At 51.3% G+C, this 22,346-nt stretch overlaps 7 protein-coding genes across 7 annotated transcripts; 4 read left to right on the forward strand and 3 right to left on the reverse strand.

Moving 5' to 3' along the window:
• Nucleotides 1-973: 973 nt before the first annotated feature.
• On the forward strand, nt 974-4,985 carry QC761_0032080 (uncharacterized protein; the record flags this gene model as incomplete). Its single annotated transcript, XM_062872276.1, has 8 exons — nt 974-1,012; nt 1,316-1,521; nt 1,627-2,169; nt 2,227-2,406; nt 2,463-3,044; nt 3,251-4,161; nt 4,300-4,332; nt 4,419-4,985. Exons 3-8 carry the CDS (start codon nt 1,644-1,646, stop codon nt 4,983-4,985), a joined length of 2,799 nt encoding a protein of 932 aa, XP_062734372.1. The 5' UTR covers nt 974-1,012; nt 1,316-1,521; nt 1,627-1,643.
• A 471-nt stretch (nt 4,986-5,456) lies between these two features.
• On the forward strand, nt 5,457-6,357 carry QC761_0032090 (uncharacterized protein; the record flags this gene model as incomplete). The annotated part of the gene is made up of 2 exons (XM_062872277.1): nt 5,457-5,534; nt 6,238-6,357. 2 exons carry the CDS (start codon nt 5,457-5,459, stop codon nt 6,355-6,357), a joined length of 198 nt encoding a protein of 65 aa, XP_062734373.1.
• A 2,755-nt stretch (nt 6,358-9,112) lies between these two features.
• On the reverse strand, nt 9,113-11,192 carry QC761_201120 (uncharacterized protein). Its single transcript, XM_062875841.1, has 3 exons — nt 10,740-11,192; nt 10,485-10,682; nt 9,113-10,429 (listed from the first exon to the last, which is right to left on the reverse strand). Exons 1-3 carry the CDS (start codon nt 10,893-10,895, stop codon nt 9,317-9,319), a joined length of 1,467 nt encoding a protein of 488 aa, XP_062734374.1. The 5' UTR covers nt 10,896-11,192; the 3' UTR covers nt 9,113-9,316.
• A 151-nt stretch (nt 11,193-11,343) lies between these two features.
• On the reverse strand, nt 11,344-15,539 carry RFA1 (Replication factor A protein 1). Its single transcript, XM_062875842.1, has 4 exons — nt 13,516-15,539; nt 13,206-13,460; nt 11,636-13,147; nt 11,344-11,578 (listed from the first exon to the last, which is right to left on the reverse strand). Exons 1-4 carry the CDS (start codon nt 13,548-13,550, stop codon nt 11,488-11,490), a joined length of 1,893 nt encoding a protein of 630 aa, XP_062734375.1. The 5' UTR covers nt 13,551-15,539; the 3' UTR covers nt 11,344-11,487.
• Nucleotides 13,851-15,656, forward strand: LRA2 (L-rhamnono-gamma-lactonase). The gene is made up of 3 exons (XM_062875843.1): nt 13,851-14,813; nt 14,868-14,928; nt 14,984-15,656. The coding sequence occupies exons 1-3, from the start codon at nt 14,189-14,191 to the stop codon at nt 15,318-15,320; spliced, it is 1,023 nt and encodes a 340-aa protein (XP_062734376.1). The 5' UTR covers nt 13,851-14,188; the 3' UTR covers nt 15,321-15,656.
• Nucleotides 15,657-15,762: 106 nt separating this feature from the next.
• On the forward strand, nt 15,763-16,437 carry QC761_201150 (uncharacterized protein). Its single transcript, XM_062875844.1, has 2 exons — nt 15,763-16,061; nt 16,129-16,437. Exons 1-2 carry the CDS (start codon nt 15,968-15,970, stop codon nt 16,284-16,286), a joined length of 252 nt encoding a protein of 83 aa, XP_062734377.1. The 5' UTR covers nt 15,763-15,967; the 3' UTR covers nt 16,287-16,437.
• A 2,824-nt stretch (nt 16,438-19,261) lies between these two features.
• QC761_201160 (uncharacterized protein) lies at nt 19,262-19,495 on the reverse strand (the record flags this gene model as incomplete). The annotated part of the gene is made up of 1 exon (XM_062875845.1): nt 19,262-19,495. The coding sequence occupies one exon, from the start codon at nt 19,493-19,495 to the stop codon at nt 19,262-19,264; it is 234 nt and encodes a 77-aa protein (XP_062734378.1).
• Between the last annotated feature and the right edge of the window lie 2,851 nt (nt 19,496-22,346).

Genomic DNA, 22,346 nt, shown 5'->3' on the forward strand with positions numbered 1-22,346 from the left:
GGAATACACGTGGTAACTTCGACATGCATAATCTTGGTATTGACTTGATGCTGTTATTCTTTTTGTGGATCTAGCCACATCTTGCAAGTGTGAAGTACCTACCTAAGCCCTGGGAGTAAATAACAATTCAACGTCTGTCCGGTAAGTGCTCACAAGCACCGGTGTTTGGCGTGTGGAGTGCTATGTGAGCGGAGGTTGGCGCCACTTCTCACCACGATGCTGGAAAAGTATCTTGATCAATGAGACGATATTCTCCCAGTCCCTGAAGCCGTACTACCCATCCCATCCATCAGCCAGCTCCCGCCGTGTAGCCGCCCTGAACACAGATATCTCACCAAGGATCACAACACACATGCACTAAATACCTTTTTGGTACCTTCCGGTATCTTTTCTCCCATTTGCGGTCGGAGTGGCCGTTTGTCACGTGCGACTAGTGAACCAAAAAGAACAGGCACCAAATGTGGCTTCCCGTCCAGTGCCTGGGCAAAGGCAAGCAACCTTATTCAGATTGACTGTGAGGCCGTTTGCTTCAATCTTGTTCAAGTCCTTTGGTCAGTCTGGCATTTGTTTACATGCATTGATATGAGTCAACGGGGAGATGTCTGCTCGTTCCGATAGGTTGGCAAGTTGCTTTCTGAAGTGTTGAGGCTCATGCATTCCACAAGCCCACCACAAGCTTATGTGGCTTGTCTGTTCGTTTGGTTGCGGTGGAGGAGAGGTTAGCAACGGAAAACACCGATCAAGCGTGGATTAGGGCGCCAGACTAAGGTAGTAAGAACCAGAAAGATAAATAACGGGACAGATATTTATGTGGCTGTTTAGGTTCTTTCGCCTCTTTTCTAATGCTGGCTGTTACGCTGTCAATCGGTAGCAAGTAAATACCTTACCTAACTTAGATATCAACACTAAGGTATTTTCCAAGTGCATCTGTTGTTTTGCCTTGCAACTTCATCTTCAACCCTGGTCCCTTGTCCCTCGTCCCTTCCTGCCCTCTGCCGGAGACGCACAACAGGCAGGCGCACAACATCTCAAAGCTACGGTCGTACTTGCTTGTGATCTGCTCAACTGGCTACACCTGCCAGCTAGGTAGATACGAGGGCTCCCAGTCACCTAGCTACAGCAACATCAGCGGCATCAGCCTTGTTTTAACTGACACTGTCCGCTGGCCCACTGGTGTGCCGTTCCACGAGGCCTCATTCATTCTTGTCCTCGCTCTATTGTTACCGCACGCCTCGTTGCCATTCTCAGCTCTATTTTCCGGCCAAGGATACCAGTCCTGCTGTCAACAGTGCTAACCTGCATATACTTTCTATAGAGGAGGTTCACGGCGGTATAAACACGACAACCCAAGTCAACCAGGCTTTCCGCCAGCTGTCTCAATTGATTGGACTGCGACTATATCATTCCGTTTGCACGCACCCACCACGCACATCCTGTTGCCTCTCCCTCTCTCCCTCTCTCTCTCTCTCGCCTCCCGGGGGGCAGTGCCGGCATTGTTTCCTTTTGGATTTGACTTGACCAGTGTGTGCTGTCTCCGCCATTTGTTTTTGTTCTGTACTGTTTCCTTTGACTTCCCGAGCTTCTCTGCTTCTTCCATGTATACGCCTTTGGCTGATGCGAAAGCAGGGTTCTCCATCAACGCAATGTCTGGTGGTAACCTGCATCAACAGCAGCCTGACTGCAAGCAGCCTAGGCCTCATTGGTTCGCTGGGGAGCTTTCATCGCCTTCCGTGGCATCTTCTGGCCGCTCTCCGTCATTGACCAGTCTTGAGTCCGTTTCTTCTCTTGAAAGTGTGTCAGAATCGGCCTTGAAGACACCAACAGCACCGGCAAACTGGCGTGCTGATTCCAACGAGACAAAAGAAGCTGCAGGCACGACCGACCAAGTAGTAAATAAGCCAGGCAGGCGTCACAACTTTCGTCAGGGCTCTCCATCTTCTCTGTTCACCAGTTCTGGTGCTGCGACTCCGACATCGTCTCATCGCATCCCTTCGGTAGTGAAGCCAACTTCTCAGAACACGGGTATTCATGCGCCACAACCCTCTGTTGAAAGGGGACGACACGAAGAAGATCCTGCTGGCAGTTGCGGAGCACGCGATCCTGACTGTTTTGATTCGGTTAGTGGTGTTGGGTCAAGGCTCGACACTGATGGTAAACAAGGCCACAGAGGTACATACCCCTCTTGCACACATGTTCCTGATGAAGCTTACTGACTTGTAACTGCAGCTCACGAGTTCTCTTTTGTTGACGATAACAGTCTGAAGGCATCTCCAGGGCTTGTATCACCTAGCTTTTCCCCCCAAGCTGGATACCGGAGAAAGTATTCACATGAGCGTGACAGAAAAGCCCATATTTTGCAGCAGTTTGAGAGTATCAGAGGTGTTTGGCCGTCGGATTCTGTAACTGGTTGGTGTACCCTGCTTCTAAACGACGACGCCAGTATGCCTGACTGATGATCATAGCTCCGTCGCACAATACAAGCGGGTCCAGCCTCCTTTTCAAAGCTCCAATCGTAAAGAACATCACCGAGATCAAATCTAAGCTCGCATTCGCTGGGCTTCTTGCCTCAACGGCCCTTTCTCAGCCGGCAGACAGGCACAACTACACCACCCCCTGTCCTCCTTCCCCGAGCATCGGCTCGGACACTACAATAAGGGCGGCCCCGCATCTGCTGACCACGTATTCCGGCCAATCAATAGAGGTCACATCACCAGCAATACAAACAACAGGCAGTGCCCCGAACACCTCCGAGCCATTGTCCTCCGTTCCGGACCCACTTTCCGGAGCCATAAATATCTCCTTCGGGCAGCTCCCGAACTTGAACTCAGATTCCTCTTTTTCTTTTGATGAGCAACAGCAACAGCAACAGCAACAAAAATCGTCCAAGCATTTTGAAAAAGAAGAAATGTCCGGCTCCGTCGCGGGTAGCGTTGGCGCTGGCGAGCGCTCGCCCTCAAGCGAGCAGATGCGTCTGTCTGGTGGTTTGAGTGGAAGAGGGCAGCTTGCTGCCAGCACTGCCGGCCCCTTTGGTGGTCGCGCGAGAGGTACGTTTATTTTTTTCCATTCATCTGTGTTGGTCGGTGTGTTTTGGAATTCATATAATTTTTCTTTTCTCTTTTTTCTTTTGCTTTTCTTTTCTTTTCTTTTGCTTTTTTTTTTTCTTTTGCTTTATGCGTTGTCTCTGCTATGGTTGTTGCACCGGTTGAATTTGTCTTCACTGGTAGAAACACAAGCTCTAACATGCTTCCAGGCATTGACAACTGGCGCCAGCGAGCGCAGTCCCCGCCCCTGCCCAGGACCGGCAATGGTATATATCTATTCAACCTCAATCATCTGAGCCAAGCTGATCAGTATATAGATACAACCTCTTCTCCTTCTCTGGGCGCGGTCCTTGCTCCCGCCAATGGCAACTTTGCTGCTGGCCCCTCCCAGGGGTATAACCCTGGCTTCTCTTCGCCTGTTGCGCCGCGCTCTCCCACCTTGGCGTCTTTTTCTTCTGCCCCGACCCGCCCCGCCGTCCTGTCCCCTGCTGCCCGGCAGCAGTTCACTCCTTTCCCCGGCCCATCCGCCGCCACCGGCATCTTTTCGCCTGGCACTCCGACGGTCTCTGCCGGTCTCAGTTTTGGTGACCTTGCTGGTGGCTCCGGCTTCTCGCCCGTCGGCTTCTCTGGTGCTCCCAGCTTTGTCGACCCGTCTGGTTTCGCCTCTCTGTCGCTCTCTGACCCCGCGGCCGCCCGCCAAGGCCAGCTCGCCCATCTGCGAATGAGGGGTGATGCTGGGACTGGCAATCTTTTCTCGCCCCCGAAATCCCAGCCCCAGGGGCTGTACGGAGTCCCTTCGTCTTCTGCCGGTGGTGGTGGCTCGGCCACGACCCCAACCACAACCGCTCCCCCGGCGATCCCGGCCCCGCGCCCCCAGAACTGGGATCTGGCTCAGTACCAGAGCCAGTATCTGATCACCATCGGCCCTGATACCCAGGGATACTGTTTTGTCCGCCCTGACGGCAGCCGGACCCGACTGGTGCCCGTTGACATGCTCCCATTCTCGCTCGTTGGGCTTCCGCCTTCGGAGAACGACAATGACAAGCTCATTGAGTTGGTGATTCCCACCGGTATGGATCGACTCTGCAAGAATAGCAATATTGAGCGGGCGGTTGTTCAGGTACGTTCCATTCTAGTGTTTATTTACTTGCCCCTTTTCTTGTTGGGTGGGTGACGGGTGATGGTCTGTGCACTCAGCCCTCAACCCCTAGCCCGTCACTGCTCTCTTTCTCCTGCCTGATGCTGACTTTGTGAACAGTCCGCCCCTAATCGCCATCAAGACCCCATCCAGGTAAGTGCTTTTCCTCTCTTTTTCCTCATAATCACCTGGAGAGCTCTCCCGCCCATCCAGCCCAATCCAACTGAGACTCGTATCAGAACCGTATTGACCATATCCTGCTCGCGTCTGATCCTCAGGCTTCTTCTGCTGCCGCCACTACCGTTTCCGGTCCGACTTCCCCTTCTGCCGCACAGCCTAGAAAGATCAAGGTCTATTGCGACAAGTGGGTTCACGAGGGCACCTGCGCGTTCACCCAACAAGGATGCAAGTACAAGCACGAGATGCCTATGGACAAGGCCACACAGCACAGTTTGGGGCTGTTTCATGGTTTGCCTACCTGGTGGAAGAAGAGGCAGGCAGAGCTGTCTCGCGAGAGCGAGCGGGGTCCTCTGGAGCGCGGTGGGGGTGTTTCCGTTGGTGGAAGGTTTGCTACGGGCGGTTCTGGTGGCGTCACCGGCACTGGCGCTGGCGCCGGTGCTGGCGCCGGTGCTGGTGCCGAAGGTGGTCACAGACGATATGGTTCGAGCTGGTCGCGCTGGGACAGTGGGAGTGGTGGAAGCGGTGTGGGGAGCGCATCTGGTATGCGCCGCGGTTCTTCTTCTACTGGTAGTGAGTCTGGTTTCCATTCTTCCAACTGGAGAGAGCGTCACCCGGCCCCGGGGTAATGAGCAGATGGTGTAGTTTCTTTTGGTTGCTCCCCCAATCTGAAGGTGGTGCGGTTGGCGTTTTTGTTTGCTTATATAAAGAGGAATACCCCGCGGTACAGTATATACCCCAAGCGGTTTGAGAGCGTTGAAGGGGTATGGACGACTGGGCGGGATGTGATTTGGTGTCTGCGAGTGCAGTTGTAGTTGTGTACTGACCGAGTGAATAATGTGGTTTTTGGGATGTTTGTGTCGCTGGTGAAGTTTCATCAGTGTGTGGAGATTGTGGAGGGGGTACAACCGCACGACAACCCGAAAATACGACTTCGTCAACGGCCTTTACGACCAAGTAATCCTCCAACTGCTTGTCACGATTTTGCGCCCTGCATCGACTACCGTCTCTGTGATCCTTCTTTTACATCTCAATTTGCTTGACTGTTATTATGGACATCATACCCTCGCAACACCAAGAGTCCACCGTATTCGACATTCATGGAGACATTCGACTGCCGGATGTCATCTAATCTCATCAAGACCGCGAGAAATATTCGCCAGCCTGATGTTTCCATCGTTAGTTACCAAGTCGACTTTTACTTTCCAGCGGAAAGCATGGTCAAACCTGCTTGGAAAGAGCAACTTTGTGGAAGATCGCAGTTCGCCAGACTTTTTGTCAATGGAATGAGAAGTCTTTGTCACAGCCCTTTACATAAATCAAAATTTCTGTTCCCTTCTTTTCTGGGGTATTGTTAGGGACGGGATTATCGGAGAGGCAACACAAAGTTTATTGCTGGAGATTACTTTCTCTCGTCACCTCGACACTATCTAAGCTTCGACCGTCTCAGTCTAGACCGTCTCAGTCTAGACGAGCTTTTTGTTAGTTGTTGGACATCTCGACGACCACATTCTCCCATCGCTATAACAACACTATCAAGATCACGACGAAGATGAACACGTTCTGGGGTGGGCTAGTCGTGGTCCTGGCTGTCCGATCCCCGAGAGGCATGTTCCAGTTCAACTATGGCATGTGTTTGTCACGGATAGCTGAGGTGGTTTATTTGTCTGTTATTATTGCGTCTAAGGTGACGGTGGGCTTAGTTGCCTCGGTTTAATCCGCCCAAGTGAGCGGTTTGATAGATTTGTGGCGTTTATTTCTTTTTTTAAGAGTACGAGTGTACTATTTATCACAACGCGCACACCTCGGTCACTTTTAAGACCCAAAGCTAACTTGGCTATAGACCACCGGCCTCCCAACTTTGGTCCTGTCGGCTCAGAGAGACGCCCTGGGCCTATCCGCCACGGCGAGGTCAATGATGAGGATTCGGAGAGGAACTCGGTTGTGAGTGAGGGGAGGAGTGTTAGGGGTATGATGATTATTAGTCCTGGTAGGGCTTGATGGATATGAGAACAAGAAATTGGGCGATGATTTGATGACGATAAAATGGGTTTGGAATTGCATGGAAACAAGGATCAGTATGGAATATGGTTCGGAAAACATGGGTTATGGATGATGGATTACGGGGAAATGTTTTCTGGGTTTTTGTTGTCGTTTTCTCTTTGCTTATATTTTCTATCTTGCAAGCATTAAATGGCTTTGTGCTCACGCATGGGAATAGTTTGGGAGATATGTATGTCGGGGTAGTTGACATAGAGTTTGAGTTCTCTGATTTTGAGAGGTTTTGGTCATTGGGGTGAGGTGTGTTGTGGTGTGGTGTGGTGTGGTGGGGTGAGGTGAAGGTGACTCTGGAATGTGTGGTAAAGGTGACTTTGAGATGTGTGGAGTTTTGAAGGTATGTCGTGGATAAGGTATTCAACAGGATCCGTGCTGTTTTGGCTGCCCGCTTTACAGCGACATGAGAAAGAACAGCCCAAAGTTGGATTAACTCACCCTTTGTTGACTTGGACACATCCACTTTGGGAGACAAGAAGCACCCATACATCTTATAATTCGAGTCTTCGACGTCCTGTATCCATTTACTGATAACCACCGTATTCCCGCAGCTCTTTCCATGACATATAGTATCTATCAACAGATAGCCAGAGTAAATGAGTCGCAAAAACTGTGACGTGTTCTGTCCTACATGAAGACAGTCTCTACTATCGAACCTAAAAACCACCAAGTCAAACGCCCCTTCCCCCCCTCCCAACCAAGTATCATCTCCTACACCCACCCCGCATCCGGGCTCACTCTTATTGTACGATCCCACCTTTGGCCGCATAAGCCCCCCTCTGCCCTTCTGCACAGCTAGGATGTCGTGATAACATCAGTTATCAATATCTTTTCTCCCTCGCTCGCCTCGACGCACTTCCTTGTTTCGAGATCCCAACATAATCTCAACGGACGGAGACTTGATGAGAGTTGAACCGGCTGGCTCCCCGCACTCCTCGAGGTACTGTAAACCCCTTCCTCTGTTGCGCTGCTGTCCCGCTATCAACAGCCGAGGAGAAAGAGGGGAGCATCGCTTGCTCTCGCTCCTCGAGCGTACTGTACACTCTCTTTTCTTCTTCCTCCTCTTATGTTCCCTCCAGCTACCGCGTCGTGACCCAGCTACCGCTCGCGGGCGCTGCTGCTTTCCACCATAAGAGGAGGAGGGCGGGAGGCGAGCTTCGACGTGGTGGACAAGGGGGAAGGGAGGGGAGAATCAAGGAGGAGGGTCGAGCGGGGGGCTGTTGGGGACAGGTCGGTCATCGTGGTGAATGATAGCCATGGTTTGGCGGTGGGCAAGTGTCGGAAAACTTGTAGCGGTTGTAGTTGTAGTCGATGGCTGCCAGGGTTCCCTTGATGGCATACTAGGCCCTGGTGGGTGTTTATATCGAAAGGTTCTGTGGAACAGGCGGACGGCCCGACGGCTTCAGCAGTGTTTCGAGAGGGAGTGGAGTAGTTGTAGTTGTCATGAACGAGGGACGGCACGGCTGGAATGGGTGATGGAGGGGTGGGTTGGTGCGAGTGCTGTGGTTGTGGTGTGTCTATGATGGTGGGTGGGTGGTTAAAATGGGTGGGAATAGTCGAGTGAGTGATTGACGGTGAGATGGGTGTTGAAGTGGAAGATGGGTACAAAAGTGGAAGTCGGGTGCAGAAATGAGAGCGAGGTGGCATGAGTCGAAGATCACGAAGTGCTCAACGACCAAGCATCAGCAACTAAAGTCCACAACACGACCAACACCACAAATAAACAAGGACAGACCACTCAAGAGCCCGACAGTTCCCCTACAACACTGACCCACCCCCCAACACCCCCCAGACACAACTCATGACCAACCCAACCCCCCCCTCCACCCCTTCATATAGAATGTCCGCATTCTTCCTCCCAACCGAAGTAAGTTGACCCTCGGCGTGGTCAAGTGGTCAGCTTGTGGTAGGTTAGGATAGTTTCTCACACCCAGGGCGTGGTCTTGGGGCACAGTGAGTTCGATCCAAACTCAGGCAAAAAACCCGTGGGGTTTTTGCCGGACGAGGTAAATTGTCCCCAGCGTGGTTGGGGTTCAAAGCAGTTGGTCGTCTCTTTTTTTGTCATCTTATTCATTCTACCTGATTCACTTATCCTTAAAAAAGTGCAAGAGAAGCCACTAAATCGTGTGCTTTGTTCGGTAACTGATGTGTTGCTATGGTGGTGGGAGAGCAACTTTGCCTGCTGCTTGAGGTTTTGACTGTCCATCTCAATTTTCACAGTTTGCACATAAATAAGACGGAGAGCAACAAGGAATTACATTGGGCATTTTTTGACCGAGGTTATCATGGCCAGTAACCTGTTCAAGAGCACTTTTTACCAAGGTGGTTGCTGCTCAAGGTCGTCCAGATAGAATTGGCGACTTTCTGCTTTATTATGACCGGGAACTTTACCAATCTCCTGCCATTCCTCATAGAATCAGTTGATCAACATGCTATCTAATACTACACAGTGCTCATCATCTGATCAAGGAGCACTTTCGACTAGAGAGCTATCGCTTCAGGTGGTCGAATGGATATCGCGACTTCCTTCTTTTAGTTATTAGCACACATCAAACCCACTCCTGTTATTGATTATACACCTATCTAATCAATATACTGCCTGCAGCTGCAAGGTGTTGTTGGTCTGGTCAAGAGGCACATTCTTCCATGATGCTTGCTGCTTAAAGTTGTTGACATGCATACTACGACTTTCGACCTCATTCTTCACTAATCACAATGTTTCCGTTCAAATTCACGATTAACAGCATAATTCCACTTGAAAATAGAGTCCATCATCTCTTGCTATTGCTATCCTCAAACCTTACCCATAACCAGCTGTCTTCTAAAGCAGCCTACACATACCCTCTCCAACGCCATTGCTCAAAAACTATGCTTCATCTCCCTTCAAAATCATTTCACCAGGCTTCTAGCCGGCCACAATCCCCGTCATCAAATCCTCATCCTCCACCACATCCCCAAAACCCGTCACATCCACCGGCCCCCCACCCTGACTCTGCCCTTGCTGCTCATGCTTCTTCTGCTGCGCCAACCACTTCAGGTAATCCTTGTTACTTGCCAACCTCTCATTCGTAGCCTTGACCACTGGCCCCAGCGCCTTGATCCTCTGCGCAGTCGCCACCATCCTCCTCGTGAACTCTTCCTCGCTCAAGTCGTCCGCCGTAGAGCTAAACGCTAAATACGCCAGGCCATTCTCTGGGTGCACCACCTCCCCTTGCAGGAGGCCCTCGTCAATCATTCCCTGGACCAACGCCTCGATCTCCTGCACCGATCCCAAGGGCGCAGCCGTCTCGGCGGATTGTGTTTGAGTCCGTATTTGCTCGAGAGAGATTCTGGAGTAGACATGTCTCAAATTCAAAATCTGCCACTTCTGATAGTGCTCAATCACCAGCTTCAGAAGAGAAACATTCTTCTCCTCGTCCCAGAAACCCTGAGACAGCCCTTCGTATTCTGTCTTGAAAGATTCCGCTGTTCGCTTCTCAAATGCCTGCGCCAACGAGTAGTATGGTTTGCCCGTAACCTCGTAGACTTTTCGTGGCCCGTTTGGCGTGGTAGGTGGGAGAACAGGTGCCTTCCCGTTGAGCAAGAGTCCAACCAAAACCCACTTGCTATAAGCTTCCACTTGAATTTTGCTTGCGTTGGTGTTGTCTCTGGAAGGATAGGTAATCACCCGCTCAAAGGCATCGAAAGCTTGCTGCCAGGATCGTCTCTGAATAAAACAAAGCCCGCGCAGGAGGTCATGCTCGAGGATGTCTTTGTTCTCCAAGGATTTGGTGAAGTCGTTTTCGACAGTAATAAAATCCGAGGGAGGAAGATCGGGATCGCTAAGATTTCGAGTGCTTGTCGAGCCCTTCATGCCAGGGTAGAACACGATGCTCTTCTCGATGATGGGCAACACAGGCTCGATGTTGTTGGTCATGTAGGCAAATCGGACGAGGTAGGTATGGTGGCTAGTGAGAACCGACCCGGTGGGATCGAGGCGGAGAAGCGCTGTGGTGATGAGCTCGACCGCAATGGAAGCCTAAGACCGTCATAATCAGCAGGCGACAGCTACAGAATCAGCAGCAAGAACCTACAGGAAACAAATCCTGCAGCCGTGGCTGTGTTAACAGCTTTGTGAACGCATGCCCAGCATATCGAATCTGGCCGGCGTCGAATGATGTGAGGAAGGTGGTGAGCTTTAGCAACAGGTCGTCGAGAAGGTAGCCATTCGACGATTTCAAGGTCTGCAGCACATAGAGGTAGGATAGAGAATGGGTAGCTGGATCGAGTCGCTAATTTCATGTTAGCAACATCAGATCTATTGCCCAGATCTGCAAAAACAGGCATACCTCAATAAGCTGGGGAGCTTCCGAAGCCCACTTGGAGTCGGCCGACAACCTCGTCAATGTCTTCGTGTGTGCTTGCGCCGCCTTGTGGTATTCCTCATTATCCCCAAGCTGCGCCGCCGACGGGAAAGCCACAAGCGTCGCGAGTGTCGATTCCATCGGATTAATATGTAGCACTTTCTGAATGGGACAGTCGGTCGGCCGTGGTGCTGGTGGGATGGACGCTTTCGATTGGGACGGCGATGGACGAACGACCCCTCCTAGCTGTGGTCTCCCCAATCTCGCTCTTGTATGGGTGTCTCGATTGGCGTCAAAGGCCAGCAAACTGCGGCCAAGTTGTAGCTGAAAGGAAGGTCGTGTTAAAACAGCTCGATATCGGCGCGGGTTGTTGTCAGTGGTTCAGCGCTCCAGATTCCAGACGTCAAGGTAGGGTTGGGTTAAGCTCCCCGCCATTAAACATTGACGTGGGGAAGGTGCCTAGCTCAGCTCCACCACCGGCAAGGCTGCAGGGGTATGACACAGTGCGCTCTTCGTCATTCTAGGCAACTCTGCACTGTGAGTAACCATTGTGGTGCTCCCGGGTCCAGTCGAAAAAAGATGCAAAGCATGGAGCTATGAAATCGGGATGGTATTTGCAATTGCACCAATACATGGTCACTCTACAGAATAGGCCAACATGAACAACAGGCAAATCCCTCTCTAATACATATTAACCTCCCTGTCGCCTCACTTCAACGTCCACTGAACAACACTACACACCCAGCTGCCTGATCATCTCTGCCAACCGGTTGCCTTCCATCTTGTAATCCAGTGGCGTCGCCTCCATAAGCTGATAGCGCACCCTAGAGCCACAGTTAGCACATGCAAAAGCAACTTCAGATCATGCGGAGCAGACCTACCGTTGCTGTTCACCATACGTATCCATCTTGGCCCGAGCCCGGAACGTCATCTTCCTGCAGTTTGCACTATCAAACGCAGTGCTAAATCGAACCTCCGCCTCCTTCCTGGCCTCATCTGAAGCATCACCAGACTCCTTGATCTGCTTCCACTCCATGAGCTCATCTGCCGACGCGCCAAGCAACTTCCTGCCCTGCTCATCGAAGCAGCTCAGCCAGATCTGGCCAGTATGGTCGCTGCAGTTGAAGTTCAAGATGTACCGATACTCCGGCCTGTCGTGCGTAACATCGCATTTCTCGCAGCGCCAGGTGCCGTCACCCATGTCGGTGACCTTCTTGTTGCAACCCTCACTGCGGCACGCCGGGTAGCAGAAGTTGTCCTGCTTGACGTGAACAATGGTGGCCTGAACGGAAAAGTATTCGGGCTTGTCAAAGCCAACATCCTTCTCCTTCACCTGCTGGATCATCAGGATCTCGTTGGTGCGACCCGAGGCAGCACCGACTGACGACATGTTACTATGCGTCGCGAAGTCGCTGTGCCTGCCGGTAGAGTCATACCAGCCCTTGAGAGCATGGGCCTCTGGAATATCAGGGTCAATGGCCATGGTGCCAGATGACAAAAGAGACAAACTCCTGCCGTTGAAGTCACTGACACGGGTGCCCTTGAACGCAATGACTTCCTCCGGCTTGCCCTGGAACTCGGTAGCTGTCTTGCCCCATACGGTAACACGCACCGAGTAGCCAGTTTGGTCCACCAGCTCCAACTCACGCTTGTCGTATGGTTTCTGAGTGCTCTTGGATGTGATCGATGAAACCTCATGCACCGTCTTGAGCACACCGAGAACATCAACCGTGGCGTCCTTCTCAACGCTTTGGAGCTCTTGGATGTTGCAGAAGTTGAACCGAACTTGTGGTACTGAGCTCTGATCTTCAGCCTTCTCGACAACTGTATCCCGCTCAAACGTGAGCTCGTAGTCGTTAGGAAGGTTGCTGAACTGCTTCTTCGCAAGCTGGACTCTGCAGGGTGCAGAAATATAGTACACCTGGCCCTCCTGAAGAACATCGTAGAATTGGTCGACCTGATCGTTGAACATGGTGGCCTTGATCTCGCTGCTCTCGTCCAACAAGTTGACGCTAAAAAGCTTTCCTTCGCCGTTGTTTTTGTGCCATGTCTTGATGTCCGACTTGTGGGTGAGTCTCGCCTTGATCGTCCACTTGTGAGCATAGGGGGATAGTGCCTCGATGGGATAGATGGTACTGCTGACACCTCCGCTGGTGCGAGTGTTGTTGTTGTGGTTGTTGTTGTTGGGGCGTGACGCCAGTTGTCTCTGGACCTGGGACTTGGACTCTTGGGTCGGCTCGCCCTTGGGGGCACCATAAAAGGCGGGCGCAGCAGGAGCAGCAGCAGGTTGAGCTTCTTCAAGCTTCGCTCCTCCTTCCAAGCCAACAGGGTTTCCAATCTTGTCCGGCGCACCAAGTGACTCGATGGCCTCGAGCTCTAATACAATAAGAACGCTGTTCAGAAGTTAGCAAAGGCTAAAGGGTATGACCATGGGAAACAGCGGTGACGCACTTCTTGCCCTTGAGGGCCTGGGCTTGGTATGACTTCATGCGCACGATTCCTCCACGCTTGAGCTTCCCCTCGTGAACGACATGGTTGGCCTGGGTGGCCAGCATGCACTGCACATAGTTACGGACATCGCTGAGGACGATGCGGTATCGTTCTGGCGCACCGCCGCCTTTTGAGTCGAGGGTCTTGATCTGGAGGCACTGCAGAACCGGAACGGGATACTGCGCACGGGCGCGCTCAGGATCGGAAAAGATGGCTCTGTTTGAGTTGGTTGGTCAGTATCAAAGCCTTGGACCTTGAATCAGGTACTTACTCTATAGCACCTTGTGTGATCGCTTGCTCCGCCATCTTGTGTTGCTCTTGTTCGTTATCGTGTGGTTTTGGCCCGGTCAAATTAGGCGTTGAAGGGGTATCTGCCGGTTTGGAAAACAACAAGTCTGGGATGATGTCGTGGAGTTGGGAATAATTGCTGGAGGGGTCGCGTTGGGTGACCGCGTCTTGCCAGGCAGAACGCGTCGAGGGGCAAGAGTTTAATTGCTTGAAGTTTGCTGGTAGTGGGGCCGTGCGTTGGCGTTGGCACAGTGTTTATTTAGGCACCAGTTAGCTGCACTGTCCTGGAAGCTTCTCCTATCTTGACATCAGGTACTGATTTGAAGGTATCAAGCTGCAGCAACGTGACAGTATGGAGATATCACGTCGAATAATCAGATATGACTCCCGTCTCTTAATAGGATGATACCACTTCACAACTATCATCCCACCTGCCATACACTAAATTGTGTGGTTCTCAATGGGAAGTCACCATCCACCCAGCAGCTGCCACTGCAGCAAGCGGGGTCTCTTTGCGTGTGCCCAGCCAGATGTCGGTGAGGGTTGACCCGACGTTGATCAACAACATCAACATACATCTATCATCGTAAACAACAAACAGATCATCTCATCGACCTACACCCATCTCCTTTTAGCCCTTATCAACCCTATCCAAAATGTCCATCCCCATCATCGACTCCCACATCCACCTCTGGAACGAAGCCGAAGCCCCCAGTCACAACTGGTACGCCTCAGACTCGCCCCTCGCAACCCGCCACTCCATTGCAGAGTACCGTGAAGCCACCAGCTCATCCGCCTCTCAGCTCTCAGGCTTCATTTACATTGAGGCCGACCGCAAAAATGACGACTCCAAGGACTGGTCAGAACCATTGAATGAGCTAGCTTGGATGCGTCGGATCATTGAGGGCAAGCCTCAGGAGGGTGAAGGCCATACTGCTGATAATGCCAAGCTATGTCTGGGAATCATTCCTTGGGCTCCTATTGCTTCTGGCTTGCCTAAGCTGAAGGAGTACATTGCTACTGTGGAGGAACAAGCTGGGGAGGCTGCTTGGGCAAAGGTGAAAGGTTTCCGGTATTTGTTGCAGGACAAGCCGAACAAGACAGGGTTGACAGAGGAGTTCATTGATGGGTTGAAGTTGCTGGGGGAGAAGGGCTGGGTATTTGATGCTGGCGTCGACCAGCATAGGAGAGGGAGGGTGCAGTTGGAGGAGCTGGTGGAGATTATTGACCGGGCTCATGATGGTGTGGAAGATGAAGACAAGAAGGTGGTGTTCATTATCAGTGAGTTTTGAATGGGGAAGGGGCTGGCATCGAAGAATACTAACGGAGAGACAGATCATCTTTGCAAGCCCGACCTGACAATCATCAGTCAGACTGATCCGTCATTTATTGCTTGGTATGCTCATTTTCTTGATTCAGATGAATGACCAAATGACTGACCAGATAAATAGGAGGAGCGCCATGTTCACACTTGGAAAGTGCCGCCGCACTTACATGAAGCTGAGTGGGCTGTTTGAAGAAATGTCAGACTCACTGAAGACACAATCTGCTGAGCAAATCTTCTCGGCGATCCTGCCCTGGCTCGCCGTTGTTATTGCTGCATTTGGCCCAGAGAGAATCATGTTTGGCAGCAACTGGCCGGTATGCACAGTTGGTGTTGGTGAGGAGGCTTGGAAGAAGTGGCACAAGATTGTCGACATGATGTGTGATATGGCGGGTCTCAGTCAAGAAGACCAGACTATGGTCTGGAGCGGGACAGCGAAGAAGGCGTATAACCTTGAGGGATAGGTGAACAAGGTGTCTTGCAACAGGAATTGCCTCACTTTGGTTCCCTAACTCGATTGGTGCAAGGGAATACGCAAGAGGGGGTTGGCTGAGAGGCAAGCAAATTGTTGTAGAAAAGTGCCTTTGAAGACATACTCGAGTCAGGCGGCATCGGGGCGTGAAGAGGCTTCCAGTTTAGTAAAAAGAAGGCTTAAATCGACGTTTGGCTTGGCTATGAAAAGAGAAATCCCTAGGAGGAGTACACATAATCATGCACACCACCAGTGGCTACAACCCATCTCTATGCCCAACACTAATACACAAAATTCCTGTTCCTGGCCAGATCGGCTCACCAAATCCGGGGATCGGTTATAACGTCTGCGGGGGAGGTTCATTCCCCACAATTCTCGACTCTTCCCCAAGTTCTTGGCGGTGCACGCACACATCTGCCATCGCTAAGCCGAGCCGAGGTTGATCTTGGGGACTCCCAGCCGAGCCATCGTCGGTGGGGATCCTCCAGAAGACAACAACCACTTGTCTTTAAGGGATTAACAAGCATCTTCATCTTTAAACTATACACCGCGCTCTCTACTCTACTCTCTCGATCTTCACGACATTTGCAGTACACTTCAGTTCTCCTCGAAAGATCTTCCCAAGCCAAAACCGTCAACATGTCTGCTCAAATCACCAAGGCCGAGGTTGCCCAGCACAAGGATGACAAGTCCATGTATATTATCATTGACGACGGCGTCTACGAGATTGCCAGTATGTTTCTTCTTTGCGGTGACAGTACATAATGAAAGATGGTATGACTAATCGATTTCTTCTCTAGACTTTGTCAATGAGCACCCAGGCGGAGCCAAGATCCTCAAGCGCATGGCCGGCAAGGACGCGACGAAGCAGTTCTGGAAGTATCACTCCAAGGGCGTCATGGAGAAGTGGGGAGCCAAGTTGAAAGTGGGCACGCTGAAGGAGGAGGCCAAGCTTTGAATAACGGTTGGATGGATGATGGGTGGAAAGGAGGAGGGAGCGAATGATGGATACCATGACCGACCGCGCGCGCGTGTGTGTGTGCGACGATAGCGAAACGAATAATAGCGATGCGAATTCTTTTTTCGGAATTTGAATATGGAATATATATTACTACACCAACATGGACCGCGAGGTGGCCCTTCAGACTGGACGGTTTGTGTGCTCTGGAGATTGCGCGATCGGTTGATCGATTGGTACAATGGAAAAGCAGGAAGTATAGTGTACTTCCCTCCCTACATCTCGCGACAACCAGACAGATAACAAGTCGATATCACAAGCCCCTCCGGGTTTCTTCAGCTGTCACCCACGTTACTTCTGAACCCCCATTTGGGATTTCTTTTTTTGACCCCCAACGGCGAGGTGATGACCCCCACGAGTGTCAATGGCAGGTTGATCGGATGTGGGCATTTGACGAACCCCCAACCTCTCCACGTTCTTGAAGTACAAGTTGTCGTTGGGTCTTTCCATATCCCACGTCAACCGTGCGCGTCGTGGGGAAATGGTGGAATTTCCCTCATGTTACACACCACGATACACAGATCTCTTTTTCTAGAAAACGAAGGATAGTGCTGTCATGGCCAAGACAAGACGAAATATGGGGGTTTTGGCAGGGAAGCTTCCAGCAACACGAGAAAAACACGAGAATTTGTTCGAGACATTTTGCGCACACATGACTCGCTTTAGAAGAGGAGAAGGTTTCGGAAGCCGGGAGATCGACCTTGTGTCAGTCTCAGAGGAAACAGCTGAAGAACAGCGGGAGTTTGTGCTACGGAAGGCTTTTGATGTCACTTTTTAAAGACATATTTTCCGCGGCGACTTCCAGCATGCTTTTTACCTATCTTTTACATTTAACTCACCCGTCTTAGCTATTCCCGATGTGTTCAGGATGGGAAAAGATAGGGAATTCGAAAGATGCCGATGACCAAGAGATGATAGAAAAGGACCCCCACGCTTTCTTTTTTTTTAATACCACCTGCGGCATGCGTCAATGTACAACTGATGCAACCTGTCGGCATCGGTCCCTTCGGCGGGCTTATGAAGTTCACGGTTGTCGGTGACCAAAAGAAGCCTTCCTGGGTCCGGTACCTGGTAGGTAGGTATCTTATCGGCATCGGGCGTGGGGAAACAAAGATGGGCATTTGAGGAACCGGAGGGGGGTGGGGAGATGTTATACTTGTTCTGATCTTGTAAGAGATGGAGGTTCTTTGAAGGGGGGAGGGGGAGGGGGTTTGGCCGTGTGCGGGGAGGTGGGATCCGAAGCTCCCGTTTTATGGGAGTTTGTAGGGTACCTAAGGTAGGTAGTCTACAGCCGCGGCCGCCGCGGTCTGCGCATTTTTCCCGATCGATCATACTGTACCTACATTAGGTATATGTGAGGTTGAAAGTTATGACGCTAGCGGCGCTTGAAGAGGGTGGTAGTGCTTGCATGCTCGTGTGCGGCTTACCTACAGCTTGCACTTCTGGTAGTTTGTCTCCACCTTATCTTGGGCTGATCTGTAGAATTCATGCTGAAGGGTCGCCGTCTTGAGTCAGGCTGATGTGCTGACAAGGGGTCTAGGAATAGGACGGGCATGAGATGTGCCGAGAATGGACACAGAGTAACTCGGCTGGTGAGGTTATCGATATCAGAGCACTACCTATCTCTTCGGGGGACTAAGAGTTGCGTGGATTACTGATACGAGATACGGCGACCGTTGAAGCTATTCTCTTTCACCCAAGGCCGTCATGATTGGAGGAGGCTCGATGTTACCTCCAAGACGGGCCGGTTGTGAGAATCTACCTTACCCCGGAGTGTTAACTCATCTTGGGTCTTCTGTTGGCTGAAGAAATCGATGGATTCAACACAATTTTGCCTCCTTCGCCCCCCGAAAACCCTTGATAGGTCCATTTGAACCAACTACCCTCTGGTTGGCTCACTCTTCACCAACATCAACCATTCAACTTTCTACCTGCAGCCCCGTCCTCTGTGATATGCCCACAGTAGACAGTCACCGCTCACCAACCCCACAACTCATGTTACCTTCCCCGTATTTTCCCCCAGTTCCATCAACGACAATCACTTGTTCTGGGCCCTGGTCTGGTTTAGGTGAAGTGCTTGTGTGTGTAATGTGAACTTTCTCCTCGTTGGTCAATCTAAAAGAGTCCACAAACTCTCATTGGTGTCTCATTTTGCAAATTTGTCCAACCCCAGGTCTGACTGAACCTTGCCACCACTCACACCAACAGAGTGAGAACTGAAGAAAGAGACCCGAGTTTGCCGCTCAACCTTGTTAGTGTTCTTCAACAGCGCGCACATGGACCCTTTTATGCAAGATCATCACTGTCACCTTTGTTAGTGTATAGGTCCATCACAATCATATCACAGGTAGTCACGATCTTCTTTGACAGGTTAGGTAAGGCAGGTAGGTAAATAGTGAAGCTGCGTGTCAATTCAACTATTCCCTCTTAGGGAATGATCCCCCCTTCCTTGATAATAATACTAACAAGACAGACAACAAAAACAATTATCCCCAATTTCAGTCGAATAATCCCATGATCCCACCTTTGATAGGTATCCCGAATGTTTTTATGATCCAACTCCATGATTTGCTCACTTGAATAGCATTTGCTTGCTTTGTATTCCCCATAATTCCCAAACCACCCAAAAAAACGCCGTGTGTGATAAGAGCAGACCGGAATGGTGGTAGTGTAAGTTGTTGTGAAAGTGAAGTATTGTTGTTGTTGTTGTTGTTGTTGCTGTTGTTGTTGTTGTTGCTGTTGTTGTTGTTGTTGTTGCTGTTGTTGTTGTTGTTGTTGTTGGTGCTGGTGGTGGTGTACAAAAAAAGTTGTAGTAAAAATAATTCCGCATCCGGTCTGCTCATCACCATCCCATCCATGAAATCAAGAAGCCATCAACGCCTTATCCGAAAGATGTAGTAAAGAGAGAAGGCTGTTTAGCGACGGATGGACGCGGGCCAGTGGTCTCTGTAGCCGATGGGGGATGGTGGGGGGGCGGCCGGGACGGAGTAGTCGTTTTCTTGGATGTGGTGGATCGGGGTCACAAGCTGGTTGGACTTGGACTGGAGGGTAGCGTTGAGGCTGGCGAAGAGCTCTTGGGTGGTGATGAGGCCCAGAGGCTGGCGCGCGGCCGGGATGGGGATTGGAGCGGCGATCTGAGAGACAGGCATTATGCTTGTGTTGTGTGTGTGTGTTTTTGTGTGTGTGTGTGTGTGTGTGTGTGTGTGTGTGTGTGTGTGTGTTGATGAGGTGAGGGTTAAAGATCTTGATGGTCAGGAGTAGGGTAGTATGGAGGAGGTCTGATGGTCTTGATATGGCGGACTTGTTTGAAGGCAAGTGTGTTGAGACAAGCAAAGGGCAGGAAGAGCGACCAAGGCTTAGGTATTAATGTGTTTCTTGGAGATATCCTGTGTTGCTTGAGGTAGTGTAAGAAAAGAAACAGGAAAAGACAGCTAGGGAGTCCTGAGACCAACGGACTCTTTATGTAGCAGGCCCGGCCAGGGAAAAAAAAGCAAGAGACCAGACCGACCTGGCCTCTGGACAGGGAGCAAGGGAGCAGGGGAGAAGGCAGACAGGGGGGCCAGATTGATGAGAATTCTCGGGGCGGCTCCAGTGGGGAACTGTGGAATTCTGGGGAAGGTGGGATGGCTCCCACGGCTCCGTGGATGTACCTTGTACTTTTTCACGACAAAGAAAGCCCAAAGAAATCCAAAAGGTCCGAGATGTCTTGCCCGCGAGGGACGGGAACGGACATGTCAACCAGCCAGCAACATAAACAAAAAAAGCAAACACAAAAGAAGGGAGCAGAGTTTTCACCTCCAACCTCCTCTCTTTCGCCGTCTGTCTGTCCGTCTGCTGTTTGTTTGTTTTGCTGCTTTTTTTCCACATTCGTTGAGGTGGAATGCTTTCAGCGTGTTCACCATTTCCTTGGGTACCCTATACAGCGACAGGGCTGCGCTGTTTGGGGGCCAACCCCCCAATGGTGAGATCGGATGACAAGGACAAAAGGGGGCTGCTATGCTTGCCCTCTTTCCGAGCGTTCCATACCACAGCCGTCACCACCGAAGGCGTCAGTGTTTGGGAAAATGAGAGGACACGAGACACAGCTAGCACACTGCCGACGACAGTCTAAAGTGGTGCCAAGGACCGGGTCTTCAGCCTGTCGTGGCCATGGTGTTTTTGCGGTTTCTTCGGAGCGAGTGAGAGCAGCAGTTGATGCGCCCTGTAAAATCTCTGTGGGGAGCCATGTTCAGAGTGGGGTGCAGACCTTGGAGGCACCGGAAATTCCGTCTGGGGTACAGCAGAGAGTGCGGTACATGGATGGGGAAATGTGGGGAAGACTTTTTTGACTCAGCTCCTTTTTTTTCTTTCCACTGTTGCCTCATCCTGTCCGTGACACGTTCCATCTTCCATTTTCCCCTTGCGGCGTGTACGAACCGACCGTGTCAGCCTGAGTGTGGTGCCACAGCTCACCGACCATTCTCTTTTTCCATCGCTCCATGGATTTTCGCGGCACCTCGCTCCGACACTAACAAATCCTGCTGGCCACAGATTGGATTGGCGCGGCTTGAGCAGCTGGAACTTGCAATTGGATTTGGATCGCGATCAGCCGAAGACCCAAGCATGTTCCGACAGTTGGACAGTTGGGGGGGCGGCGCATGAACATGAACTCGGTCTCCACGGCGGTCGAACCTTTTTGAGGTCCCTCAGATTACACGACGACGCCGCCCACGTACCTATTTTCTGCTTTCTGTGGGTGATGAAGGCGGCGCAAGCAGGTCGGCACCAACGGTACCTTGTCAGCAAGCACACAGCATCCAGCACACGCATCCGTGGGGGTTATCCCTTTTGATCCCCCATCTGAGTCAGTTTCCTCTGGATCGGACACAATTCCAGTGGCCCTCTCGGAATGTTTACTCTCTCACTTCATCTGATGTCAAAGGCATGATGTTCTCATGGATGGCTTCATGCCGTTGCACTCGGCCGTTTCAAGAAAGCTTCTGGAACTCTGGAACTCTGGAACTCTGGAACCTCGGGGTGCCATTTCCAACCCTGTCAGGAAAATCGGCGCCGTTTGCCGGCTAGCGAACAGTGCTTCCCCGGGCGCGTGCTTGGCTCCCTTGGCTGGAGATTGCCCTGACCGCTTCCCCAGATTTTCCCGTCTCCCGGGAGCTACGCCAAGAGCAGCGATCTTCCCCCAACAGAAGACTCTATTCCCACGTCTTGTCTGATCGCCGCGTCGTGGATCCACGCAGAGACGGCTTGTCATTTGACTTTGACCACCTTCGGCTGTTCTCGACCTCTGTTCCGTCAACTTCCTCCGGCTTCAGAAATGGATGGCCATGTGTCATGTTTTTTGCCTGTCAAAAGCAATCAATATCCTCCTCACCCATCCCTGGTCGATGTTGATCAAGGGGAGGGGGCTGGGGAAGAAGCAAATGCCGTATTAAACAACAGATTGCTCATATCTGATTCTTCACTTTGCCGTCAACACAGTACAATTACTGACAATTAACAGACACATTGCTTTCAGCCCTCGTGACTTTTTGGCAGAATTCGGCGTAAATCACCCGGTTTTCCTCCTCGACTGCCACCGTCACGGCAAGCCTCACAAAAATATCTCTTCTTGCATTTATCATATCGCTTCCGCTACCAAGCAGTACAAGTTCCTGGACCTTCCTTCTAGGTCTGCCATCCGATCGCGTAATCCTGGCGTTCCATTGTGTCCACCATTTTTTTATGCTCCGTATATGTCTCCACTCACCGTACCAAGGTGAAGAATTCTTCACCGGTGTTACATTACAAAGTTGTATTCCCTTCCTTCGAACCGAGGGCTCGGTGAGAAAAAATCAGGCCGCGGATGACGGAGCGGTCGGCAGGCAAGGCAGAAAGATAAGCGTTTTTGTTGACTTTTTGCCGGTAACGACTTAACAACAGGGGTGGTTGAGCCGCGGGAAAAAAGATAGTGGTGCCAGGGGAGTGGGAATTTCACATGGTAACGACAACAGGAGCAGGTTTGTT

Source organism: Podospora bellae-mahoneyi, chromosome 2, assembly GCF_035222275.1.
Source record: "Podospora bellae-mahoneyi strain CBS 112042 chromosome 2, whole genome shotgun sequence".
Taxonomy (NCBI): Eukaryota; Fungi; Ascomycota; class Sordariomycetes; order Sordariales; family Podosporaceae; genus Podospora; species Podospora bellae-mahoneyi.